Here is a 26,890-nt window from a genome sequence, read left to right as displayed (position 1 = left end):
CGCTTATGCAATAAAGGAAAATGAAAAATCTCTCTCGGATGAAAAACTAAATGTATACATATAATATATATATAAATATATATGTATGTATGTATATGTATATATACACGTATCGAGTATAAAAGTTTTGAACGAATTGACCTGAGCCGGCCGTGGTCCGCTGTGGAACCACGAGAGACACGCGAGTGTTTTCCACGCGCGTTACGGCGATAACTCTAAAAACTGGCTAAGAAAGTTGCAATCACAGTTTCGAATGAAACGGGCGAAACATAATCACAAGGGGGTATAGTCATCGAAATAAACGATATTACTATATAGTTTAGTCGACTCGATAAACCGGCTAGCTAGCTAATTATACTAAATAGTAATTTGCTACTTCTATTTGTCTCTAACAGTTTCCTTTACTATGATCTCTAGCACATCTAACACAAACATAAATATCGTGTGCGTACTACGAATCGTCGCCTCTGCCTTTGAGAGAACCACTTCGAACATATGAATCACATGGAAATAATCCTCATGAGACGCTTAAGGCTAACAATATATTATCGATAACGCTATCAGTCTATTCTCGCAAAAATATCACCTTGACTGAAGAGTATTGCGTCTAGTACTGCTATGAGCCGCCGCGATCGGATTCTCGACGACGAAGAGCTCTTCGAGCCGGGAGATTCGACCGCGACGAGCATGGAAGAAGGTTCATCGACGATTTCTCCACGCGTCACGTCGTTTTCTCTACATGTATAACTTAGAGGAAAAACGTTCTAACAGTAGCTCTCCTAACATTACGAACGTCTATGTAGCATACATCGGATCAACTAAACGGTCCTACACTACTGTGCTAGGCTATTATCTTTGGTATACTAATGGGAAATGCCTGTTTCCACCGATAGAATCGACGAGAACGTTGCTGCTAATTTTTCCTCGCCCTCGACTCTCTCTCTCTCTCTCCCCCTTCGGAAATATCAAGTACGAAATAGGAACATTCCGAGTTTATCCGCGTGTATGTACAAAAAATTTGGGACCATCGGCGTTGGTCATCGAAACGAGTTTGGCACGTTTTCTATTTTCCCCGGGTGGGAGACTTAGTCCGCGAATAGGCCCGTGACAGATACGTGAAACATTTGATCGTTGAACAGAGAAGAAAATACGCAAATGTAAAAAAAAGTGGCGAGGATTCACCAGAATCGTCTTAATCGTAATAACGTATTTAACTCGTTGAGCAGAGAACAATATCCGTAATTTAGATTCGCGTATCTTCGAAACGAACAAGCAGAACAGTAGATCGATGTTCATTTTTAACAATATACGCGAACTTGGCTGAACCACGCCGATTAATCAGTGTTTATATCGTCTCGACGTTTTTGAGGATGTTACATATGCACGTAATATGGTACGAAATTAATAGAGAAAAAATTCTCGCGACTGTGTCACGCTACATTTATACGTGCTCGACGTCTTTCTTTAACCGTTAATAACGAGCAAACTGCGAGGAGGCTGTAGATTCTTTTCATATTCTCATTCGGTGATTCAAGGCAATCGATCGTTCATTACCGGTTCGAAGCATGTCTGCTTCAGAGTCGCAGACTGATCCTCCAGGCTGCGTTTCAGTCCCTCGATTGTTTGCATCAACATCTGCCTCCGCAGTTGCGTCAACTGATGTTGAAACATCTGTGAATCTTGAGTCATCATGCCGGCATTCGCTGCTAGCCGCTCCTCTCGGAGTCTAGCCACCTTCTCCTTAAAAGATCTCCTCGAGTCGTCTGTGAATAATAACGGAGTATCGTTAAAGAAAGAATATCGGTCGCTGCATCGTTCGAAGCGGTCTGTTGCCTACCGGTATCGTCGGTAGCAGTGTCTCCGTCTGAGTTTCTCAAAGTAATGTGTTCTCCCAGAGTCTTCTGTATCCTACCGTAAGTGGTACTACCCGCGTACACTTTTCGTTTCACCGGCTCGCTTTGAGGGCAATAAGACGACCCTTCCTTGATGGGACCCATGTCCACCGACCTGCCCAGGCGAAATAAAAGATTAGTTTCGAGTAATGCGAATACGCGATGCAAGGCTGAGACCTAGGGTTCTGACCTGAACGTCATTAGAGGTGCCCGTCTCCGAACGTCGCATCTTTCTTCAGAGTCTGACGAACTGGACGTGACTCCCTCCTCTTTGCCGAGGACGTTCGATGATCTTGCGACACGGAATTCTCGTCGGTTCACGCCGTACATAGAATCTCTGTTCGGCAAAACGACGCGTGATCTATTCGCGAGGAAAGGACTCTGAGATCGCGAAATCAATCGGTCCGCGTCTGGATTCAGAAGATCGTTAAACGGCGGAGTCATCGTTCGCTGTCCGTCGTACTCCTCGTGATCGTAAATAATCGGTCGAGCGCATCGAAAGAGACTTCTATCGGGCGATGACAGGCTCGGGGCTCTCCTCGAGGCGAGCGGAGATTCGACCGTGCACTTGATCGGATTCAGCGGGAACGACGATCCAACAGGTGTCGGCGAGGAATTCGCTGACCTAAACTCGGCGAAGCGGCGCATGGGAGAACACGGTTGAGCGGCGAACTGCTGCCTCTTGGGGCTGGTGTGCTCGATGTCTTTGATGCTACCACTCTGCAGTTCCGGTTGAGAGTTTCTGCTCTTGGAGAGGGCGAGCTCGATATTTAATTCGGTGTTCTTGATCAGCTCGACTCGTTTGTTCGTCAGTCCGTTGTGAAGCTTTCGGGAAGGCGACGGCACGATAGGAACGCTGTTTTGATTCTTCTGCATGTTCACTAGAATATTTTCCGCCTCGAGAATCAACTCTCGGTACTTTTTATCAGCTTCCTTGTCCGCTTCGATCAACGCCATTTCAGAGGCGAACGTGGTCATGTACGGGTTGCCAGCGATGTTCCGTCGCCTCATCAGATTTCCATTCACATAGCTCACCTGAGAGTTTGCGAAAAATAAACGATGTACATTTATACGATATAATTTCACCATACGCCGTCGAATGGTGAAATACTTACCGAGTTCGAGCGTCTCTTCGTCTCGATGTCATCGTCTCCGGCAGCGGTTCGGATAATCACTGATCGATCATTGTTCGCGAGCAACGGCGACAAATTTTTATTAATATCATGTTTCTTGCGACGCAGGCAGATCGGTGTTCCACCGACGCTTCTGCTACCCTGATTGAACCCCGAATTCTTCAGCAGCATCCTCTCCACTAAAACGCGATTCAAATTCGCCGTTTCGTCGTCATGGCCATCGGGAATCCCGAGAATACTGGGATCGTGCTTGTCGAAATTCAATTTTCGTCGTTGCGACGATCTCTTCTTCCGCTTCTCGCCAGACTGTTTCTCCTCCGGTTTCTTATGCCTTTTCACCGTAGTCTTCACGCTGATCGTTCTAGAAATAGAAATTAAGTTCATCACTTGGAACTCTGATTAAGCAGAAAAGTCTAGAGAAGAAGATGTACCTTTGAAGCATCGCCGCGTCGTCCTTGTTCCTACGTTTCATCAGAGTCTCACGCAGCTTGCTGCTCCGTCGAGCGAACTCTCCCGTGAATGCAAAGTAAGTGCAGTGTCCGGTGTTCGTGAAGCGACCGGCACAGTCGAGGTTCTCCAGGTCCAAGATAGAACCATTGTCAATGTAGTCGAAGTCGTCGTTATCGAGGGGATCGTTCTCGTCCCCGGCGTCCTGGCCAGGGTCCACGTCCGATAGAGATTCGATGTAATCCTCGCAGTCGGTCGGGTCGCTGTCAGACAAAATATCGGTCTCCTTCTCGTAAACGTAGCTCTCGTCGAATTTGCCCATCATCTCGTTCAACGTTATATCGTCTTCTGACGAGCGAGCGCTTCGTGTCACTGACGACACGGACGAACCCGAACCGTTTCCATTCCCATTCTCGTTTCCATTCTCATTCCCGTTCCTATTTTCGTTCTCGTTACTGCTAGCGGCGTTGCTACTGCTACCGCTATTGTTCCTACCGCTGCTATTATTACTGGCGCTGCTCGCGCTGCTGGTGCTAGTACTGCTGCTACTGCTGTTGCGTCGTTGCACGGACAGAGCTATCTTTGGTCGTATCTCCATGCCGGACGCTATTTTCCAATTTTGGTTTATCCTACGGCGCGAACATCGCGTTCATTAGTTTATTTATTCGATCGTTCCGGCTAAAAATAAAATGCGATATACTAACGGACTCCTTCCAGCGCTGAGACTCTCTTGCTTGAACTCCCTTCTGATCCGTTCCTCCCTCACGCTGCTCGCGTTCACGTCGCTGGCGCTTCCGGAGGACTCCGTTAACTTCAACCCAGAACCGCTGCTGGTGTCGTCGAGGTTCAGCCTCGATTTGAAACCGGCGGTACTGGACCCAGAGGAGTTCGCCGACAGCCACGGATTCGTACGGATGCGAGATCGCTCGCGGGGCGACTGAACCGATGGTGAGAGCAAAGGCGGTGGAATGGAAGACGGTGGTCCTCCGACCAGATTGCTTCGCGACGATTCCGCCGAGAACGACTCTGTCCGTCGATGATAATTCTCCTGCGACTCGGATATTACCTGTTCAAATTTTTATTCGGCTTTATTAACGTCCATCTCAAGGTGTCTGCCTGTTTCGTGTCGTATCGATATTGCGTATCATCGTGTCATATGTATGTTGCCGTTTATAAACCTAATGATGTATCAATAAGAATCATCGTTTAAAATAACAAAGCTCATATGAATGAGTTACGATTTACAACAAACGCTACATAGAGAAGATCTTACGATGAAGAATAATCACAAGAATAATCAATTATTTTATATGATAATACAATCTTTTGTATGCAAATACATCTTCGACAATGAACGTCATTATAGATCGCATAAGATCAGATGCAACGTTTCTTTATATTTTATAAAATTTTCACCGAAATCATCCAGTGATAGACATGTTTGATTCGACTTTTAGATTAAAGTTTCTATATTCCATGAGAACTAGGTACCTTGCTCGGAGTGCTATTAACGTCTTTCGACAGCTTATTATCCATAGTCACGTTTCCGGAAGCAAACGCGGTGCCGGAGGTAGACGGTTCGACGTTGGCTTGGAACCTTCCATGCCCGCGTCCAGAGCCATCCGCCGCGTCGATCGATCTCTTTGATCTCGCGTTGTTATTGTTGTTGTTATTATTGTTTGCCGTGGCGGCGTTCCCGTTGCTCTGGAAGTAATGGGTGCCGGTCCTGATATTGATATAATACTCCGGCGGGTAGCTGGTACCAGGGGAGGTACCGTCCGTCGAGTATCCGGTACTGTAAGCGCTTTCCGGCGACGAGAGGTTCACACTTCCAGTGCCAGCGGACGTGGCCGAAGACGCGGTCGCCGTACCGCACCGGCCGCGTTCCGCCAATCGAATCCCGTCCACGCTCTTCGACAACGAATCTACTGGGTGAACCTGCGAATGAAAGTCTCGTTTTGGAAAAAGTCGAAATTAAGGGAGAAGAGAGTAGAGGTAAAGAGTAGCAAGAGAGCCATCGTCTAATTGGACGGCTATGGCTTGCCAGTGGAAAACGAGTCGGCAAAAGAAACGAGGGACGCGGCCAATTTCTCGCGTCTCTTCTACTTCTTCTTCTTGTCACTCTTCACTTAATCAGCTTCCCTTTTGACAAAAGGGAACCATTTCTATCGCACGTTGACCTCGAAGTATTTTTGATAAACAGACAGTGCTTTCTCATTAATAGAAGAATTAAGTGGCTGCACGTAATTATGTACGGAACGTGAAAAGCGCACGATGCAATGCTTAAGGATGTATTGGCTATACAGTCAATCCCAAAAGTTTATGCACTTTAGAAACGCATTTTTTAAAAAGAAATCAGACATCGGAAGAACATTGCTAATAATAAACAACAAAAAAGCATTTTTTCCAATTTGAAGGTACATAATTTTAGGAATTTCTAAGGTACATAAACTTTTGGGATTGACTGTATAGCCAATACATCCTTAAATGACAGTTTCTATTAAATGTTTCTAATCGATACTGTGAACGCCATTCGCAGCCAATCGATCATATTTTACGAGGAACGAAATCTGACCCGTTCCGAGAAATCCTGATAGACTCACTTGATGCAACGCGGGAGACCTATTCGGCCCGTAGTTCCGGGGCGAGTTGCAGTTCGAATCGCATCCCTTCTCCCCTTTCTTCCGATCCTTCTTCTTTTTCGATCGCACAATATGCGCCTCCATCCACGTGCGCAATTTCGTTCCGAACATGATGCGCGATGAAGATGAACGCGACGGGCTCGTCGAAGAATCGGCGGTCCTTGTCCCTTTTTCTCGTTTCCCCGACTAGCTCTCACGGCAAGGACGCGTCCATTCCGCGATCCGATTTCCTCAGACCCGCGAACGCTCTCCCGGCTGATAGCGAGCGATGCACTGGTCGTTCAGCGTGGAGAACCGACGCGCAGTTCCTCCTCGCGCCATTCTTCGACAATACAAGCCGACGGTTCTGCAACAGGAACAAAACGTACGCACCGTATACATCGGGAAGAGTGGCAGTTCTGTAATATGTAGTACCGCTGCGACCGACCACGATGTCGCAGCAAACGTTAGCAACTTCGCGCTTTCATTTCCGGGCACGCCATCGCGCGCGTTTCTACCACCGCAGCTTCCGCCCTCTCACCGTGATTTATACCTTTGATACGCGCATCGCCTACCCTGCTGTTCGCTAGAATATCAAATTAGTTCTTCCCAGGAAATTCTGTGTAATATAAATACAATGACACAGTCGTGTAAAACGATCGAATGTCGCGAAGTGGTGAGATAACTGTGACTAAACGCTCGTGGCTGTGTGAAAGCCGGAAGGTATGCAAACTGATGAAACATTTACTAATTTATATCGTAAATCAATCTAACTAGTAGCCAAGAATTTTCACTACGATTCGACCAGCAATTCTTTACTGCGTTTTTATTCTCATTGATTTTAAAATAATCTCCCGATGATCTAGAGACTTGAAATTTTAAACATAGGTTAGAACAATGCAATATTAACTTGCTTTGGACTAAAAAGCAGAAAATAATTATTTAAATAAAAAGAAATTTTAATACACCACGCTTTTAAAACGGATTGAAAAGTATAAAATAATTATGAAATACTTGTAAGATTTGAAACGAAAAACGTGGGACTATTCATGCATCAATTATCTATTGCATGCGTCGCACGTTTTTCGTTTTAAATCCTTCGAGTGCTTTATAATTATTTTATACTTTTCAGTCGGTTTTAAAAACGCGGTATATCCAAATTCTTTTTCTATTTAAATAATTATTTTTAAAGGAATCTCTCATCTTCCATCACTGACTTTTATTTTACGCTTTCTGCCTGTTCACGCAAGTTTCCTCTTCCGTGTCAGAGTAACAAAGTTCTATGAAAAACAGTTGTCCCCTCGTCGCGATGTTTTCTGTCTCCCCAAGGGAGGGAACGTCGATTTGTTTCTGTCTTTCTGGAACAACCAGAAGTCGTTAGGCACTCGGGAGTTTTTTTTTTCCCAAGGAAGCCCGCGACCCAGTTGTTCAGAGAGAATACGCAACGTTTGGCCTGCGGCGCGTCGTAAAGCGTAGCAGGGGCTGTCAAGACGGGCTAGTAAATGTTATCGCGAGTTACGTATGTATGTACATCGCTTCGTTCGGAGCTCGGCCGCCGATCTTATCGCCAAGGCAGATGTCCGCTACCGCGTGGTCAATAGAGAACGTGGAGAGACGTGGGCAACGCGCTTTACACCGCGCCGGGGAAAAATGTTGCTCCGAGAGCGAAGGGAAGCGAGTTTTCTAAGGGTGAAAACGGTCGGTGCGGAAAGAACAGATCCGGGTCGCCAAAGGGGCGAAGACTCTCGCTTCTTCTTTTTCTTCCCGTGGTGTTAAGAAAAAACGTAGCTCGCTACAAAAGGGATGAAAGGAGAACACTGCTGGCTTTGTTCATTCGCGAGGTTCCCAAACCGCGTGCCAAACCTCGGAGGACCTCGGCTGATCAATCGCACGGCAGACGATTAATTGTAAGAGCGAGGCGGAAAGATGATCGCGTGACGGTTTCATTGTCAAGTCGAGTGAAGTGAGCAACAGAAGAATGCCCAGCGAAACAATCGACAATAGCTTCTACCGTAATATCTCGGTTTTATCGAGTGACTCTGTCGTGGGGGCACGAGAAATATCTGAATGGTCGCGTCTGCGTTCACGAAATCAAATCAGTTCTCGGTATTTAGGGTCGCGAGAGTCGCGAGATTTCTGCCAAAAGATAGCCATAATTGACCCCCTTGTTCGACTGTACCCTTTAAAGAAGATCATAGGACCATTGACTCTCGCGAATGCTACCTCAGAAGCAGATTCACTGTTGTGTAAGAGGAATAGGACGTATTTAGGCGCAATTGGGAAGACAAGATGATGGAGGTTAGATGCCCAGGCGTTCAGCACCCGAACTGTTTATTTGCAATAAAGTCGATAACGGAATACATACATGGTCTTCTCATTAGGTGAAGTCATGGGACTCTGACTCAATATCGACAAAGTGCGACGTGGACCTAGACGCTTTTTAGTCAACTCCTGACTAGGACACATCGGCTTTTTGCGGCTCTGCTGAATTGTTTAATAAGGTTTGATTTTTAACACATTTTGTTTATATTTCTTTAAACGTAGCCTCTTACAACTGGCCTTGATGCCTTCTGTACGACCGGATCCGGAATTTAAGAGAAAAGTAAGAACTGAGGCGGCGCCGAATCTCCGATATCAGACACCACCCGTTGAAAGTGTGTGTTCGAGCGAGGAGAAGTATATAAAGGAGTCCTCGAACGATATTTCAAGAACAACGAAGCCGATTGAACCGGCACGGTTCGCTGTTATCGTTCGTTCGTATTCCCAGTAGCTCGGTCCTTAACCCTTACTGACCGGGGGAAAGGAACAGTGCAAAGTTCGATCGGTGAACGGTTAACGAGGATGTGATTAATTTCATTAAGATGCTGCGCGGTTAACGTGTTTCGCGCCGGCGCAACATCGCGTTAAGATAAAGATAATCGATCGACTTCTCTCGCGAGAACAACGCGTACCAGCTAACTAATGTTTAAAACCGTATACCTACGATGTCCGGGTAGGAAAATTGGTCGATCGAAATCAACGGACCACTGCGTTATATAAAACTACTCACGGTAGCCCGAGCCAGATCCTCAAAAAGGTCGGCGGTTCCATTAGGTAACTAAATAATTGTCGATAGACGTCTTATAAAATTCAAATAGACTCCAAAGGGTGTTTATAGCTGCCTTTATATTATAGTATAAATTGAAACAGCATATTTAACATGTTCTGAATAAGCAACTAGTATCATGTCACATTCGCATGCATCTGTAGGGAATTGGGAAACTCGTTTTGGAGTCGTCAATTTGAAATTAACATGTTTTGAGGCCAAGCGATTGAGAGAAAAGAAGACGAATAGCTTCTTTTTCTTACTATCGACGTGTAAAAGAGAGAGAAATTCATCCAAAGCGGGATTTTTCTACTTTTAACGAGGTCAACAAAATGCGGACGGTTTATTCTCACGTTTATGACATTCTTACATTAAGTTGAAAGAAATAGTGTCACAATTTTGACGCATGCAACAGTACTGATTCAATTCAATTCCATTATCAGTTTAGAAAATGAGTTAGGACTTGCTTCACGTTTTCTTACAACCTATTGACATTTGGGGCTGAAGAAATTAACGAAGTGATTCAAAATTAACTAAAAATTCATTTAATTCTCTTTGTTCTATTCGAGTTATGATATACTCTTTGACTCAATCAAATCAAACACTAACTTTCCGTGGATGTTTTACAACCGGAGCGAGCTGAAAGCATTCTAGACCCTCGAGGCTAAAGAAATTCTATTCCATCATGCGATCGAGCTGATAAATCCCGGCAGGACTCTATTTTGAGAATAACATCCGCGGTCCCGGGACCGAGCGGATATTTCACGAGTGGAATAAGGAAGACCGGGAGATAAGTAGAAATACGTAGGTGCGAGAATGCCGGTAGTGTGCGTCGGAAAAAGGGTTGTCCGATTGAGCACCGCTGGTTGGTCCGCTGCAGCGGGGCAACGTAGGTCGTCATGGCAACCCTCCGAGCTCTATGCCCCAGGCAACCCCGGGATCTACAGGGTGGTTGGATCGATCGCGAAACCGTCACTTCCGGCGATCGATCGGGATCGACAAAATCAGGTACCCAGTTCCCGTTCCATTTCTACCTCTCGCAAAACAGATCGCTTCTCTAGGCGGCGCAAGAGGAATCGGGCGCGGATTCGTCGTAACCATTCTTCGGTAAATACGCTTTCACGCGGACGACTGACCGCTGAATATCGTAGCCTAGGTTACGCGACGTTCGATAGCTTCGACAGTGTCCTGGGTGCAACGGGAGCGACGAAGACACATCCCGATGCAACTGCTTTAGATCGGCTATTTAGATTCAATTCACGTTACAAATAATTTATTTAGAAACCTACGGTCTAATTATAAATATAGATTTAATACAGAAATGATTCCAGATAGGCGAACGATTTAACCGAGGATCGCGGTGCAATCGTTTATACGTAATCCGGTTAATACGTCTCTCTAGGCAACCGAATTATATGTTCTCTCGTGACGGACGCACGGCAATAGAAGTTCAGTTGGCAACAGTCGCGACGGAGCTTATCATCTTGAAACGAAAAACGAGTTTGCCGACGCGTAAATGCATACAGATATTCTATTCGATTCGAACGTCGTTCTTCTCACCGGCTGAGAGTATCCGAGAAATCGTCTGATGGTTGGCGGGCGGCCAACGTGTACGGAGGCCAAGAAACGGTGAGATCGTAAAATTGTTGATGGACGTGCGACAAAAGGGAGGGAAAACTACCCTTCACTGACTTGAAATTGATTTTCCTATTGTTGCCACGAACGTTTTCACCGCGGCCACTTAAAATCGAATGCTTTTCAGTATTTTAGTCGGTCTTCATTGGGACAGATTCGGTCGGGCGACTATTTCTGGCGCGAGGAAATCGGTGACGGATTTCGTCAGTCGTGTCTATTGGAAAAGGGAGCGCGCGTCCTACTCTAAATAGGTTTCGCGCGGCTCACCGGCGAATTTAAATGAAACATTAATCAGGATACGAGTCGAGGGAAATGGCAAAAGGCGTCCCCTTTGCTCCAGTTGTCGACGCACCCTCCCTCGGTGAACGGCTAATTCGAAGCAACTACCCTCGACGCGTATCCTCGTCACCGAAAATAATCCATCCATCCATCCGCCGGTGTCTATCGGTCTTTCGCAGCTGCTGTTACTGCGGCTGGGAAAGAATCGCGAACGCGTTTGCTGAGTGTCTCGTTTGTCCTCGGTGAAAAGCAAAAGGAATACCTAAATGTCGTTTCAGTGTACCTACAATTATCTCAAGCTTTCAGCTCGCGCCTCCGAAAACACCGCTTCACCCTCCGCTTTATGATCACTCGAGGGTGCCAACCACGGTAAATTGCATCGTGGCTTGTTAGCCGCATTGCACCGAACGTTTCATTGTTTATAAGTAACGCTGCGTTTCGCAAAGAAAGAAGGTAGACTACGAATTTTTATAGATTGTTGAACTTGCTTAGCATATTGTAGATGCGAGCGCAGCTAATGCGCTTTATTCGAGACTGTTTTGTTTTAGTCCAGTCCTCGTCACACAATTTCGCTTGAGGATAGGACAATCCATGAAATATTCTCCGGAACTTGATTAGTCATAACAGACTCTCCGCCTCTTCTTGAGCTAATCAATTTAAACGCCCCCTCGCGAACTCTTAGCACTTTTTATACTGATGATACTACTAGCATTTTTTATCCTGAAAGATTCACATTTAGGTTTGGTCATGCTAACGTCATTGCTAGGGCCTTCTCCAAAGTCAACAGATTCAGTCATCTTTAGCCATGCCATTAGACGGAAGCTACGTGCTCATTTTTTGTCATCACAGTTATGATTTAACAAATGTTTAGTAAGATTAACGTAAGACGTCTTCCTGTTAATGAAGTTCTTTCGTATATTACGATAGCTCCTTTATTAAATCGTTCGTTATTTATAATTCGGCTAATCACAAATCGCAACTGATTCAACATAGATAATAAGACTGTCTCCCTTTCGGTTTGATCCATCTATTCTTAACATTTCTCACAATGGAAAAGAGTTCCCTAGCATTATCTTTGCTTTTACGTAAGATATCAGACGGGGCAGGGTGAACACTAGACGAGGAAGAACCGTACATCCCGGAAACGTTTCCCGCTTCCATTTCCTGCCCCTCGCACAGTCTTTCGCAGCCTGGACGAGTGCGAGTCCTTGGAATAAAGTACGCCACGAGAGAACCACGACTCACCCCTCGTCTAGCTCGTTAACACCGTGTACTCTCTCTCTCTCCCTCTCGTTTCTATTTTCGCCTTTTGCGAACTCTTCTCGCGGACGACCCGATGCTAACCCGTTCTGCTCGGGACTTTATTGAAAAAAGTTCCAAGTAACGAACTCGAACAAACTCGTTGCCACTTTGTAGCTCCTCTTCTACCCCTTCGACCAACGCCACCCTTGCACGCGATATTTCCCGTGGACGAAGAACGGTCTACGCCGCTTCCGGCGCGACGAGATTCGTGCCGTATCGCTCGTTGCAACTCGCTTGATCGAATATCGTGGCATTATTCTCAGAAGAGGAATTCTGCCTGGCGTCGTCGTCATACGACTCTCGTTAAACCAACGATAACGCGACGGCTGCTACATATCCCCCTCCTCCCTCTCTATCATGTAACGTCTGCATATTTATATCGATTATTTTCAAAGGTGTGTGAGTACATAAATGGAATACGTTCAGACTTATTTCTGCTTTTAGAAAAGGGAAAGAAAATTTTGATTCACATCATTTTCGTCTTGCTTCGGTCTGAATTCACCAAATTATTCGAGGATTTATATTCTCCTGTTTGCTCGAGATTCGCTCGTTCATTGAAACCCGCGGCCCTAGTTTACCTAACTCCTGGCTGCAGAGCGAAGCGCGAGGGAGAGTCTGGCAAGGTCGAACGGGTAGAAATAGGAACGTTTAAGCTATTTTAAAACTGTTTCTTCGCAGTATGGACTTAAAAAGTATTCGATGGTTATTTAAAAATAGGCAGAGTGTTTAAGGGCCGTGAGAGCTGCTCTAGCAAGTAAGAGCATCGTTTAGGATGGTTGAACGTGAAGGGGCGACAGGCGAGAAGAGCGTTCAGATAAATTATTACTAAACTACAGGTTTTACTCATTTATAGAAACATTGAGGCTAGAATTTATAGACGTTTCTCAGTTCTCAATTCTTAATTCTTAATTCGCAATTCTCAATCCTCAGTTCTCAATTTTCAGTTCTCAACTGCTTGTTGCATATTTATGAGTTTCGTCATACATGATTGATGAAAATCGAAGATATATTTTTAAACGTTTTATTTCATTATTGATTAAAATTTTTTTCAAATTTCATTGAAGCGTCTACGGTCATTGAGGTAGGCTTACGCACTTCAATAAAATTTCAAAAAGTTTTAATCAATAATGAAATAAAACTTGTAATCAATCGCGTATCAGGAAACACATAGATATACAACAAGCAATACATAATGCGTGCAATAATACAATATATAAGAACGAAATGTCAAAAACTGCACACACATATCACAGATTTTCAATAATAGAAGTTATTTTCGATGTTTCATTGTGCATAAAAAGCTACTAGAATACGAGGACTGTTCGGTTCGGGAAACCTGTACATATTAGAGCGCGTATTTGCTATTCTATTACAAATGCAGTGGTCTGGTCTGTCGCGACCTTAAGCGGTGGTTACGTAACGATAACGCATCGCCTATGCGGCAGGACGACTCTGCCAGCCGAAAACGTGTAATCGTCGTTAGTCGAATTCTACTTGTAACGCGTTAAGTTGGGAGTTCCACTTGATGAACGTTCTACTCGTCAGCCACTCGAATACTCGAGAGACAATAGAAGCAGGTCTTTTTTTAAGAGCCTCCAGAGATTAACGAACCCGACGTTAATCATCTGAGAGAAAGAACTTTTTACACAGTAGTGGTTTCTTATCGTATTTCCGCGTTTTCGAGTCTATCTTTTTAGAGAATAGAGAAAGAGGCAGCGGTGGTTTGCGCGTTGACGCATCGCGACGCAACGGGTCACGCTTTGGCTGCGCTGTCCTGTCCCGTTGCCATTCTTCCCGTCATCGGCTGTACTCAATGACGGATTCTATCTATATACGTGCTTCTCTTATTAAAACCAGGTTTATCATTATTTATTCATTCTTTTCAGATATTCTAAAAAATTGAGATACCTCTGAAAACCGCATGGCATCGCGAATTCCTCCTCGCACGTGTATACAAGCTCGTTTGACACGAGAAGTCAATGTTCGAGCGTCAACTGAAATGTCAGAAAGCATGCGTGGTTTGATGACGAAAATGAAGTTACCTTGTATTCCATCGAACGTCATTCCCCATCGGTTACGGCTTGTTCCAAAAATGTAGATTCCACGATTTCGAACACGATCACCACGATGTTTCTAAACGATGAAACGTAGAATCGAGAACGCGCACGGTGGAACATGAAAATACGAGAAACGATGGGCACGAGACACGCGACACGGGTGCAAGGGCCGCGTAAACTAAAAACGTTCCTCGGCAAGCGTTTCGACGAGACTGAGCGCCGCCGACCGGCAGCTCTGCACGGTATGCACCCCTTGCGTGGGCACGTCGCAGGGCCGTACTCGGACAGGGTGGTTCCACCCTTGTTTCTCCTCGCTCCCTTCTCTACCTGCCGCTGTACTTCCGCGTCGTCTTTCCCGTCGATATGAGCCACTGACGATGAACGAGTATCGACGAGAACACGCCGCACCTATCCCACCGTCAGACCATACGAATTACCCGATTTTATATTCCCTCCTCGTCCCCGCGTTCAGCTCCCGTTGTCCAGGACCTAGCAGACCGAACGGCTGACTAACCGATATTAATTTTCTCGACAATGCATCGAGTTCAACGTACGTTCTATAGACTCCCACGATCGCTAGTACGTACGCGTATGTTTGTCGTTACTGTCTCTCGACATTGACATTCGTTTCGTTGCGACAGGCAATTATAAAACACTGGCATCCCCGCCGCTTTAATTATCGTAAATGGAAATAGGAGTGCATAGAAGATGAAGAGATAAAAACTTCACACATGTCAATTGTCCGTTCTCACTCGTTTTCCATCTCATAATTATTCATTATAATGGTTTAAATTTCTATTATGATCTCCACGGAGTAGGAGAGGGACACTATTATAAGGCTGTTTGAGTCGTAAGATCTCTGCCAATAGTTTAAGACATAGAAAGCTCTGTCCAATATTTGAAGCAATGAACTTTTACACAAAATGACAATTACAGAGAAGTAAGGTTTATAAAATTGTTCCACCTATTTTTCTCGGTCATAAAGAATTTTTATTTGTTTCCGTTTATATGTATAACAGTAAGATACAATGTTACAAGCGTAAAGTACGTCCCTGCAAGGGTGGGTAAGCAGGGACACCCTTCGACAACGTAGGGTAGCCAGATCCAATCGTGGGGACTTTAGAGAATTCCCTTCCCATAGAGAAATAGAAAGACCGGACTTCTACTGATTTCACGGTGCGTTCTCGTGAGTCTGGCAGCGATAAGACCGGTTCATCCGTCTCGTACGCAACGATTCCCCGGAGATGCCCGCGATAATCGTTTATCCCGACTCCCTCCCGACTTTGGCTCTCTTTATTTTCCCGGGTTTTAACGAAGCACCGAGCGAACCCGTTTAAAGGTATCGAAACCTTCGGCTTTTATACTTCCAAATGAATACCTTTCGGGGTCGCGGCTCGAATAAAAAGAAATTATCGATTACCTGGCCGAATGGCTGGCTGCTGATTTTCTCGCGTTTCTCGCGAACTTCGCCGTTCGGCTAAATTCGAATGTCTGCCGACCCTTTTCACGAGTTTCCCTGTTTAATCTCTCTCGAGTCGCGAGAGTGGAAAAAGAAAATTGGGGGCGCGAATTCGTCGAGAGGCGATAATTACGCGGCATATCTCGAGCGGAGGACGCGATATTATCCGCATCCGAGTTGGCACCGTTACGACCCTGGATTTCTGCCAGAGTAAATATCGACCTTACCGAGTTCGCGGATTCTTTTCACTCGATTCCATCCGCGGTTGACCCCGCGTTTACGTTCGCCTCAGGATTTCGAATGCGTATTTATGTCGCTTCGTTTTCATTATTACCAAGTCCGGAATGAGACAGTCGTCAGGTGATCCAATCTATCCTTACGATTAGTATATCTCGAGTAAAGAGTGTGGACGGGCTAGTAACAGGCAGTATAATTTGTCAGAGAGTGTCAGGTTCCAAGAGCCACAGGATAGTAAATAATCGTTAACAGCTGGGGTCAGGTATACTCAGGTGTTCGCTACAATACGGAGGTCGCAGGCGAACCGAGGACTCAAGACCTTGGGACATGCAGGGGTAAGAATTAGCCAGGAAGGGTAGGTCCCTGGGATTTACTAGGTAATAAGGTTATTAGGACTCGCAGGTAGTCGCAGATGATACACGATACACCTTGAGCGATTAAGGAATATTCTGGTCTCAAAGCCAGTTTGGATAGTCATGATACAAAAATAAACGCGATTTCTTTAAAGCACAAGTACATTCTGAACAGAAATAATCTACAGTTTATTAAAATTAGATTAAGATCGGAAGTATTTTTCGTCGTCGACTAGTTCGATCCGAGGTTCTTCGATTTGGACTCGAATATTCCTTCCTACGAGGAACAGACGAGGGGACGCGGATGGAAAGGCGTGAAAGAGAGGAAGGGAAAGTTTCCCAATTCAATTAAGCTCGAGTGTAACGCAATAATCGAACGCGACGCGAAATTTCATTTTACACGATAATTTCGTTTCGCCGCAAAGTTTCCGGGGAACAAGCGAACCGGTTTTACGGCTCCAACGTTCTTGTACACTTTTAACGCGCAATGAAAGAAAAGGGATAGAGTATGAAAGTAATAGGAATGCGAGTGGCAGACGTCTCAGCTGAAACATTCTTTTTCTCAAATTAGCAGATATCTTAAAAGCTCTGCATATCTCGTGCCAACAATTATAAATATGTATTAGCCATGTGCTTAAGAATCCATCACAGACTCATAAGTATTTGATGCGAAACGGTAAAATATTTCTGTTAGGGATAGGAACTCCTAACTGAAGTCCGAAGAAAAAAGCGGGTAGAGAACAATTTCTAAGGGTGAGTGAAGGGTTGAGTCGGAAGCCGAGCGTATTAGAACTTCCTTGTAATTCATGGTCAGCAAGAGTAGACGTTCTCGTTAAAAAGTTAGTGGCTGGTCACGTTTCGGCGAAGGAAGTCGGTGGACGTAGGGGTGTGGTAATTGCTGGTCGTTTGGTTGTCTCCTGCCCAGGTTAAAAGGAGTTCGGTGCGTTTAACGGTCAATTGAGCTTCCCTCTTGCTTACGGTATCTTTTTCTTCCTTTCCGTTGTGATTCAAAGCCCGGCTCGATAAGCGGACGAGCTGGATGACGAGAAGGGTATGCTACGTATTACGGTTCATTAACGCGAAACACTACTCTTGTACGACCGTATCCTCACGGCGTTTAATCAGCAATGCTCAAAATGGGGGAGACTAACGACTAGCTTCTCATCTTAATCGCGGGACCTCTATTTTATTTTCAATCGCGATTCGTTCACACATCGACTACTACGTCGACGCCTTTCGGATGGAATTCATTTTTTCTTCGAATCGTCGGACTCGTTCCATTTGATCCACTGGGATCGAAAACGTGCAGGGAACGGTTACGAGCCCTTCGCGGAAATCGCCTCGCTGCGCTTGTAATGAATCTCCCGCGAATACCCTTGATTGTGCCATGTACCAGCGACACCCTCGAACTCGTTTTACCGTTCCCGGACGGAACGCGCGCGGCTACCGATTGTTCTTTTCTTCTTCGAGGCAACCGCGCGCGTGTCTTTCCACGCGGCTTGCTTTCGGCCTAAACTGCATATGCACCGCACCCTTTCGCCGCTCACTCGGATTCGTTTAAATGAGCATCGCGTCGGTGTAATTTACCGTGAAACGACAACACGATCTCAAGCAGGTCTGTTCGCATGTACACGTGTAAGCACTGCCACGTCCTTCGTAAGTTCAATTCTCCGGGTCCTCTAACTCTTGAAACCCATTGCGTTTGAAGACAGAGTCCTTGTACCAGAGTCTTGACGATGACATTTCAGATTCGGAGTTCGCGTTCCCTTAATTTAGAAGTTGTTCTAGCAAATAATGCACAAACCACACTATCACTATTGGTATTGACTTCGTACGCCGCATAGTGATCCGGACCGAAAAATTTAGTGACATTCAGCTAAAAAGTCAACTTTTTAATATCGACTTCTAACAAAATGGTTTTGAACAGAACCGATATATAACAGTTTGAAACAGTTGCTTCCGGAACTTTTTCAATCCCTGGCCCCAGCAGGTCTCTGGAGGCAACCGTAATCTCGAGTATGCATAGCAAAAGCACTTAAAAGCAAGCTTGAACCGAAACTACAGGTTGATCTACCTGTTGTTTAGGTTCATCTGACCCACCCGACCGCACTGGTTTTACTGTCTTCGAAAGCATTAGCGACGAGTCAAGGTTGTACGGTACTGCTTAAGTAGAGATAACTTGCTATTTTCGCTTGCATCGTCATTGCTCTTCCGCTTATCGTTATCATTCCCCTGTCTTTCACGATTTCTTCACATCTTGTAAATATAATTGTACGTATGTGTACTAAAAATTGACGATCAAAACGCCTCCGTGGCGCAAACGGCTAGCGCGTTCGGCTGTTAACCGAAAGGTTGGTGGTTCGAGCCCACCCGGGGGCGAATTTCTTTTGTTCGATGTCCTTCTGTTCAAAAGGTTGACACTGTGTCTCTTGAGCCAGTAGGCCACTTGTTAAACAGCGTGAAACGTGAATATCCTCGCAGGACACACTCGACATCTGCGACAAGATCGTTCAAAAGAACTACTCAGAGACCAGTATTCAGAGGTGTTTGCTCATTCTTAAGATTATCTTAAGAATTTGCTATTCCTGTCTATCCCATATTTCCAATCCTTGGCCGATATTCAGAGTCGTTGCTTTTTCTTAAGATCGTCTTAAGAATTTGCTATCCCTGTCTATCCCATGTTTCCAGTCCTTGTGTTGTACAGGGAACACGGACTTCAGTAAATGCTTAAGACGATCTTAAGAAGAAGCAACGACTCTGAATACCGGCTCTTGTCTTATACAGGGAACAGGCACTTAAGCAAATGCTTAAGACGATCTTAAGAATAAGCAACGACTCTGATTACCGGCCAGAGATTCCTTTTACTTTTCGCACTTCCACTTCTGTACTCTCGTTTCTATAAAAAATGAAACGAGTTTTAGATCATAAGACGGAAGGAGGGTCTAGACTCGAATTCTGGTATCATTCACGTCAAAACTGCAAAAGTTAATCGCCCAACGTGGGGCTCGAACCCACGACCCTGAGATTAAGAGTCTCATGCTCTACCGACTGAGCTAGTCAGGCAGATGACAGAGGCATCTTCGCTCGTTTTGCGCCTCGGACGGAGGATTGGATAAAAATTAGGTTAAGTAAGTAAAATCGTGGAGGTCCATTTGGTCTAAGAAGAGGTGACGACCTTCAGGTTCGTATCATACAGTCTTCAGACAGACGAGAGAAGAAGATTCAGCACGAAAAACCCATGGGAATCGGCGTAGAAAGAAGGAATTTTTCGACATTTAGCCGAAAATCGACTCGATTTCGGCTATTTCTCGCTATAAAGTGAAATAATTCCCAAACTATCGCCTGGATCAAAATTGTACGTATCACACAGTCCTCAGACAGACGAGAAAAGATTTATTTAGCGAATAGGAAAACAGCAATGGACCCTATTGAGCCCATGAGTCGTAAACAGGAGACCCTTGACGAGTAAGCTAAAGGAAAAAGATATGAAAGGTACTTTTATGAAGACCCTTAAACCTGCAACATGGGCAGCTCACTAGTTTAGAATAGAGCTTATCTGCATAAATCCTCATTTATAGCTTAGGGCAACGATTCCACCTGTTAACGAATCTACCTGGAAATGATCCTACGCGATGATAAATAAGTAGGTGAGGGGTACTGATGTAAATGTATTGAATTTGTTATCTTTTGATTCATACCGATAGCTCAATCCGTTCCGGAGATATAGGTGTCCAAAGTCTAAGTGTAGCGTCTGATACTACTGACCTAGTTACGCGAATCGGCTGGCTGTCTACCGGTGAGTCGGTCAGCGTGCGAGAAGTACTATAGCGGCGGCAAAAGAATTATAGCTATTTTTACACGATATCTCCGGAGCCGGAAGTCGAATCCAAATGAATGAAACGTCATTTTAAGGAGGAAGCTTCTCCCCTTCGGACGCGCCAACCATAACAATTTGCTATCAGTATTCTACAGAGATCAATGGTAGATACACTTGCCTCTCTTATAGACTTCTCGGGCTGTACAACTACGGCATACAGCGGGTCTTTGAATTATTTAAAATTTCCATAAACATCCGCGGTCTAATTATTGTAATTTTCTTCTGTCACGAGGACGAAATCACAGATTCGTAACGATGATAGATTAATATATATCTCGGTTAAACGAAAAACGTAGCCATCGACGTCCGCATCTGGACGTGTCTCGATTCGTCGTCACCGAGGAACCATACGCCGTTCCAAAAAAGCAGTGACGAAAAAATATCGTGATTTCATGCTAAGGCTACATCCGCTTCAAGCAACACTATTGTTATAATACTCTTACATTATGATTGGTAAGCAGCTAAAGTGATCGAGCTGAACCTTAATAATTTCTCAGACGATGTACCGTGGAGAATTTTAAAAGCACTATCCCCGTTTTACGAGGCTTTTTAGCCCATCCCAGGATAAGCTACTTAAGCTGGCTATATTTTCCTGCGCGTTTTTTTCAACACCATCGGAAAAAGTTGCGGTGGATGGAAAATCTTCAGAAACTTGTTTAAGTATTAAAGCTACACGTGGTCGCCAGGCCTAAAGTAGGGGCGAGTACCGCGTATACCTTAAACCGTGCCGTACACTTGCGAGTCGTATTGTCGAGGGCCGATCCTATTGTAACGCGCAACAGTTTAGGTTTAAAACGCCTACAAAACGTCGACATCTAGCAAAGATACATGGTACGCAGGTAAAATCCGTGCCATAAATCATACGGAAGAACCTTTGCCAGCTAATTCTCTTACATTTTCCTCAAAAACACGTGTCCAATAATGAAAAGTACGTGCAACACAACTACGTGTAGTATTCCTACAGAGGATCCAACACAAACATTTTTACGAAGGATTTGACGCTTAAATATATTTACACCGTACGAGTTCGAGAAAAAAAAAGGATAAAAACAAAGAGATCCGACGAGGATGGGATTCGAACCCACGCGTGCAGAGCACATTGGATTAGCAGTCCAACGCCTTAACCACTCGGCCACCTCGTCCGCTGCTAAATTTTCTTTTTAATGCACGGAACATGTCGCGTTGCAAATTTTTGTATTAACAATCCATATTTTACATTAATATCAGTGTACCATACCTGATCGACATACAAGAATAGTTGCTGTGTTCAGGCAACGGGAATTTGTAGTCTTCAACAATGTCTATTGCAAAATTAATGTCACTTATCTTCAAACACTTTAATATGAAGTGAAACGTCAAGATTGGTTTACAAAAGTAGGACAGTTAGAATGATTCTGGCGTGAAGTTTGCGTAAAATCATATCTACTATGATTTCAACGAAGAGTAACAGCTACGACGTCTCATTTAGGTTTGGATATTTGAGGATGTTGAATGAAAAGAGAAAACGTTGTACAGTGAAACATATATTTCTCAACCATCTGTTTGTAATATCCAAGGAGACAAAAACATTTTCTGGCCAGTTGCCATGGTTGCCCACGACCTCTCGACGCTCTGAAAATCGTCGGATCGCTCGTTCCATTATTAACTTCAGACACATCGTGAAATGGTCAAAAGAATTAGACACAGAGATGATCGATTGATCGCGTGAAACCATTAACGATCGTCCATTATTAGAAAACAACGGGAGGGCACTTTCTCCGTGAGACAAGTGGTCTCCTCGAGAGTGCCAAGATTGGCCCTCAATAGAACGTCCGCGATTATTTTTTCAGCTATGATACTCTGGCGTAACATCGATTTCCTCAATTTGCCAGCCACGTAACGACCGAACGTCTCGAAATCGTCGTCGGTTACGCAGCTGGCGAAGTGACGCGGCGATAACTCGTGGCTCTGTTCTGTCGTCTGATGATCTTGAAACGTACTTTCACGATGATTGTAATTTCTGCCGAGCGAGTCGGGCGATCCCCTTTCCGCGTACGAACCCTCGGTTTCCAAGATGATCGGCTGGAAAGGCGGGACGACTTCCAGTGATGGCACGGGCGACGGTGGCTCCATCTTGTTTACGTCGGTTTGTACGGGCTGAAAGAATGGGACATATCTACAGATACCTCAAACGATTTTGGGCCGGTTGTGGCGCCACGTGCAAGTGAAGTTGGTCTAAAATCGTTTGAGGTATCTGTTGCCCACGTTGGCAGATCGAATTAAGTACCTTTCGAATCTAAGGTCGGTATTCAGAGTCGTTGCTTATTCTTAAGATAAGCATTTGCTTAAGTCCCTGTACAAGACAAGGACTGGAAATATGGGATAGACAGGGATAGCAAATTCTTAAGACGATCTTAAGAATAAGCAACGACTCTGAATACTGAATTACACCGGCCTTAAGAAGTGAAAATGGAGAGGGTTTAGGAGAATCAAGCCAAGTATTCTGGCCAATTAGATAATAATTCAAAGATTCGAGGAGCAAATTCGAAGATCTGAACTGAGAACGAATGCGTGTCTCGACTTCCTCTTCGATCCCTACGTAATTCCTTGCGTTCTAACGCTCGTTGAAAATTATCGGATCGATAAAGGCTCGCAAGGAGGAATAGAGATAGCTGAAACGATGACTACCTGCTCTGGAGGGAGCATACGAATCTGATGGAAGGAGAAAGAAAACAGAAATCACGAGCTCGTCGAGTCGCGTCGAAGAGAGATATTGCTCTCGAAATGTATCCAGCTCTTCGACTCTGCAACGCATTCGATGCGGCGCGACGCGAAAGAATCTTTTGTCGTTCCACCGGCGAACCAACGCCAACTCTCATTTCTCGAAAATCTAAACAGAAAGCTTGCAAAATCGTTTGCGGGTACGTAGAAAGAGAATCGGGATCCCGAAGAATGGATTCTGTGGGACAGGGATTGAGCGAACAAAGAGAAAGAGAGAGAAAGATGTTCGCTATTCGCGCAGTCTCGGTACGATTCGAGAAAAATTGCACGAGGTCGTACCAAAATCTCATCCTGCGAAAGTTCAGCCGGGTGTGCGGCGGTGTTGTTAGCGTCGCCTCCTCCGTCATCCACCGGACATGTCTCGTTCTGTTCCGCGACGAACTTCAATAGGTCGTAGTACCATAAAGAAGATTTGTACCGATGTCGGGGATCCTGTACCGTCCATTCCGAGCTGCGCACTTTTTTGTATTCCCTCCTAAACGCAGTCCTCAGTGTGTTGATCTTACGTATGACGGTCTCTCTGTCCGCTAACGGGTTTACCTCCCTCAGTTTATGAACGAGGGTGTCGTAACAGCGGTTCCGAAGTATCCTGTCCTTGTAGCCTCTATACCTGACCTGCCATAAGCAAGGGAAGCTCCGATAGAGATGAATGAATTCCGTGAGGAACTCGTGCGAGTATCCGACCAAATCCGACATGTCGCCTCTTCTCGCGATTCAACCGACTCAATTTGTTCTTCTGCTCCGTCGTTAGATCGTTTTACTTTGAACGACAGGATGTTCAACAGTAGATCATTGAAAAAGTCAAGGAATACGCGTAATCATGAGGAATAAATATAAGAGCGACGGAACGTGGATGACCACGCGTTGCTACCGACTGAGGCTCGGTGAGACTTGAAACCGCGTGTAGGTATGCCTACGCGTCTTCTCAAACACTCCGCTGAATCAGCTCTTCTCCTTCCAACTGACCGGAGGTTTGCACGTGCTTGTACAAGCGCCACTCCCGTTTACGCTGCCACGATCACTCCTCATCTCGCATCCGCAGGAAGATCTTTCTTACCCTCGTTCGTCAACCTTGAAACCGTGCGGGACGAACTCATTACTAAAATTCTCCTCACGATCGATGGCCGTTCAATGAGCAATTCGATTGAAACACGCGAAAGATGACTGTGACCAGTCGTCCATTACCTCTCGCATGCGACAAACCAGCCGGGTTCGCACGGTTCTCGTTACTCGAACCGTCTCGTCGATCCGGTCGATCCGTTTGACGAAGTTCGTCGAGGTTTGCGCAAACGCGCGACCAGGCGACCCGAAGCCCGGAGACCGGAGCCGGCGGAGCCTGTCCGTGTTCGTTCAATGAAAGCGGTTTCCTACTGGTGCTGCCAACGTGACCGCGCAAACACGTTTTACAAGATAGATAGTTGCTCGAGTGCGACGGTTTATGCACCGCCACGCCTGGACGTTCGGCTCGCAGTGCTTTGGACGCGTTAATTGTCAACAGAAGCACAGACTCGCTCGGGTATTCGAGGTCGAGGCACACCGCCACTCTCCGCTTTCATTATTGCTCGGAAATTGCTTTAGCGAAGTAATCGATCGTCGTCGAATTTCTTTATCAAAAACGGAAAGCGAGATGGTTCACATAATTGGACATTACAAACCAGCAGGACTCTTCTCTGATAAACACAAAAAAAGAGGAATGGATACCTCGGTTTCTTTTGGGCCGATTGTACTCGAGAGTTCGTAAAATACCTACGGGACGTTGGAATTGCAACATTTGTAAAGTAAACGCAACCGGGAGCCGGTTTCGTCAGATTGGAAGACGAGAGAACTGGTGCTATGCGCAAACCTTCGCGTCTTATAAGGTCTTAACAGCCAATTCGGTTGCCAAGCCGCGGTAATAAACCGAATTAATCATGAATTAATCTGTCGCGATTTTTCTCCCTTGGTATTCAACATTAAAAAAGAGTCACTGGATATTCAGGAGACGGTCGCTCGTATGCATAAATTGTACGAGATATCGAATCTGTAATTCGTACATCGACTAAAAGGGAATCACTATTATTATTATTATTAGTATTATTATGTAGGAGATGGGTAATAAATATTCGAATTCTACTCTTTACAAGCCGAGTTTATTACACGTCGTTCGCACACGCGGTTCTAAATTCTAACTGTTCTCGCTTTCTTGTTCTGAACTCACTGCATACATTGTTTCATTTTTGGGCAGATACAGCGTTGCCTGTTTGAACACGCTCTTACAATTATCTGTTAATTTCAACCTTTCCGCCGAGAAATGGACTTGATATAATGGACATAAGATAAAATAAACAGAGGAAGAAAAGAAAAACATACTAAATAAGTATAATAAAAGAGACGAAAGGAATTAAAATTGTCACAAAGTTCGTTTTACCAAATACACGAAACACGAGGCATACTATTTCCCCTTATCTATCCCGCGACTCGTGCACGCTACTTATTCGGGTAGTAAAGAGAAATACGAGCGCTCGGTTTGTATCCGAAGTATGCAGAGGGGAAGGTAGCGACGTTCAAACTCGCGAAAGATGCACTTTCGCTCGTAGCTAGTGCAGGAGAACGAAAGTTGGCGTCTACGTAATCGGCAATGGAGCGTTGCGGCCCCGAGAAAGGATTTTTGCAACGTAGGCGCCGCGGCGCCAATACCAACGCACACGCGCTCGACTCGCTTCTCCTTGCTCCTAACTTGCAATTACATCACGCCTTGAAGCGCGAATAACCGTGGACGTTTAATATTTCTGTTACACTTCAAAATTAATGATTTGTACTTATATTTACAATTCATATTCTTACAAATTTCTAACATTTATTTGACGTCACGTTTTCTATGAAAACCTAAAAAAACCTGTAAAACCTGCAACCTAGAGGTCACAAATTTTGCATAATTTTCTACACAGAATTTCTATCATTTAAAGAAAGAATTTATCGTTTCGTAAGTATACGCATGTGATCGTCGCATCATCGTGGACCGCGAGTATTTGCGTGAATCTATTGGGCGAAACGTGTCGAACGGCAACGTGTCATAAGGTCGGCCAAGTTAATTACGGTTCGCGCTGATAAAAGCATGTCCTTGTTAAGACCGGTATTCATTTGTTCCACTCCTCGCTATAATAAATTATAGCACTATGTAAAAATCTACTTTTTCCAACACTGTACCATCGCGTATCACTGGATTGCGAGCGAAAATCATGCTTGAGAATCGTCGAATGAATTCGCATCAATCCGAAACGTACTATCGCTATCNACGTCCATTATCGCATACAATAGAAAGAATACAGTAAAAATACAGTAGAAATAATGAACATAAAATAAAAAGAGAAAGAAAAGAAAAGGAAAAACATGAAACATGAAATTCTAAATAAGTATAACAAAAGAGTCGAAATGAATAAAAAATGGATTAAGACTACGACTAACAAATATAATACAATAAGTGTCGATCTTCCTTCGATCGTTTGATACCATTATGGATTATGATACCACTTACCGTTGGTCGCCGACGGGTTTACCGATTTCCCAATTTCTCCGGAGACGTAATTTTTCCTGGCCATCGGACCAGCGAGCAAATCCCTTTAACCGGAACACGTGCGAAACTCGACACAATTCCCGGTACCGTCACTTCCGATCGGAAACTTTTCGATACTCCGCATCAACGTCCATTTCGTTTGTCGATCTCGCAAAGAATCGTGTGAACGAATAGAAATCGCGTGGCATGCACCGGTTCGA

The 26,890-nt window shown here is 44.9% G+C and overlaps 2 protein-coding genes and 3 non-coding genes across 7 annotated transcripts; 1 reads left to right on the top strand and 4 right to left on the bottom strand.

Annotated features, from left to right (window-relative positions):
• Positions 1–37: 37 nt before the first annotated feature.
• Positions 38–26,890, bottom strand: LOC108632208 (putative serine/threonine-protein kinase DDB_G0282963). Of its 2 annotated transcripts, none has more exons than XM_026819393.1 (9): positions 26,652–26,890; positions 6,076–6,460; positions 4,964–5,410; positions 4,177–4,538; positions 3,457–4,101; positions 3,008–3,386; positions 2,083–2,927; positions 1,838–2,007; positions 38–1,763 (listed from the first exon to the last, which is right to left on the bottom strand). In XM_026819393.1, the coding sequence occupies exons 2-9, from the start codon at positions 6,223–6,225 to the stop codon at positions 1,531–1,533; spliced, it is 3,231 nt and encodes a 1,076-aa protein (XP_026675194.1). In that variant the 5' UTR covers positions 6,226–6,460; positions 26,652–26,890; the 3' UTR covers positions 38–1,530. The 2 variants fall into 2 exon arrangements, with proteins under 2 accessions (XP_026675194.1, XP_017892125.1); XM_018036636.2 differs by lacking the exon at positions 26,652–26,890 and adding an exon at positions 14,437–14,680.
• TRNAN-GUU (transfer RNA asparagine (anticodon GUU)) lies at positions 18,806–18,879 on the top strand. The gene has a single exon. It is a non-coding gene; the product is annotated as a tRNA-Asn (tRNA).
• Positions 19,491–19,563, bottom strand: TRNAK-CUU (transfer RNA lysine (anticodon CUU)). Its single transcript has one exon. It is a non-coding gene; the product is annotated as a tRNA-Lys (tRNA).
• Positions 21,438–21,519, bottom strand: TRNAS-GCU (transfer RNA serine (anticodon GCU)). The gene has a single exon. It is a non-coding gene; the product is annotated as a tRNA-Ser (tRNA).
• LOC108632069 (uncharacterized) lies at positions 21,898–25,451 on the bottom strand. Of its 2 annotated transcripts, XM_026819395.1 has the most exons (4): positions 24,323–25,451; positions 24,104–24,208; positions 23,417–23,752; positions 21,898–22,513 (listed from the first exon to the last, which is right to left on the bottom strand). In XM_026819395.1, the coding sequence occupies exons 2-4, from the start codon at positions 24,164–24,166 to the stop codon at positions 22,091–22,093; spliced, it is 822 nt and encodes a 273-aa protein (XP_026675196.1). In that variant the 5' UTR covers positions 24,167–24,208; positions 24,323–25,451; the 3' UTR covers positions 21,898–22,090. The 2 variants fall into 2 exon arrangements, with proteins under 2 accessions (XP_026675196.1, XP_026675195.1); XM_026819394.1 differs by having other exon boundaries at positions 23,417–25,449.

Source organism: Ceratina calcarata, unplaced genomic scaffold, assembly GCF_001652005.2.
Source record: "Ceratina calcarata isolate Rehan_Ccalc_2016 unplaced genomic scaffold, ASM165200v1 scaffold151.2, whole genome shotgun sequence".
NCBI classification, from domain to species: Eukaryota; Metazoa; Arthropoda; class Insecta; order Hymenoptera; family Apidae; genus Ceratina; species Ceratina calcarata.
This window is presented reverse-complemented; position numbering and strand designations above follow the sequence as displayed.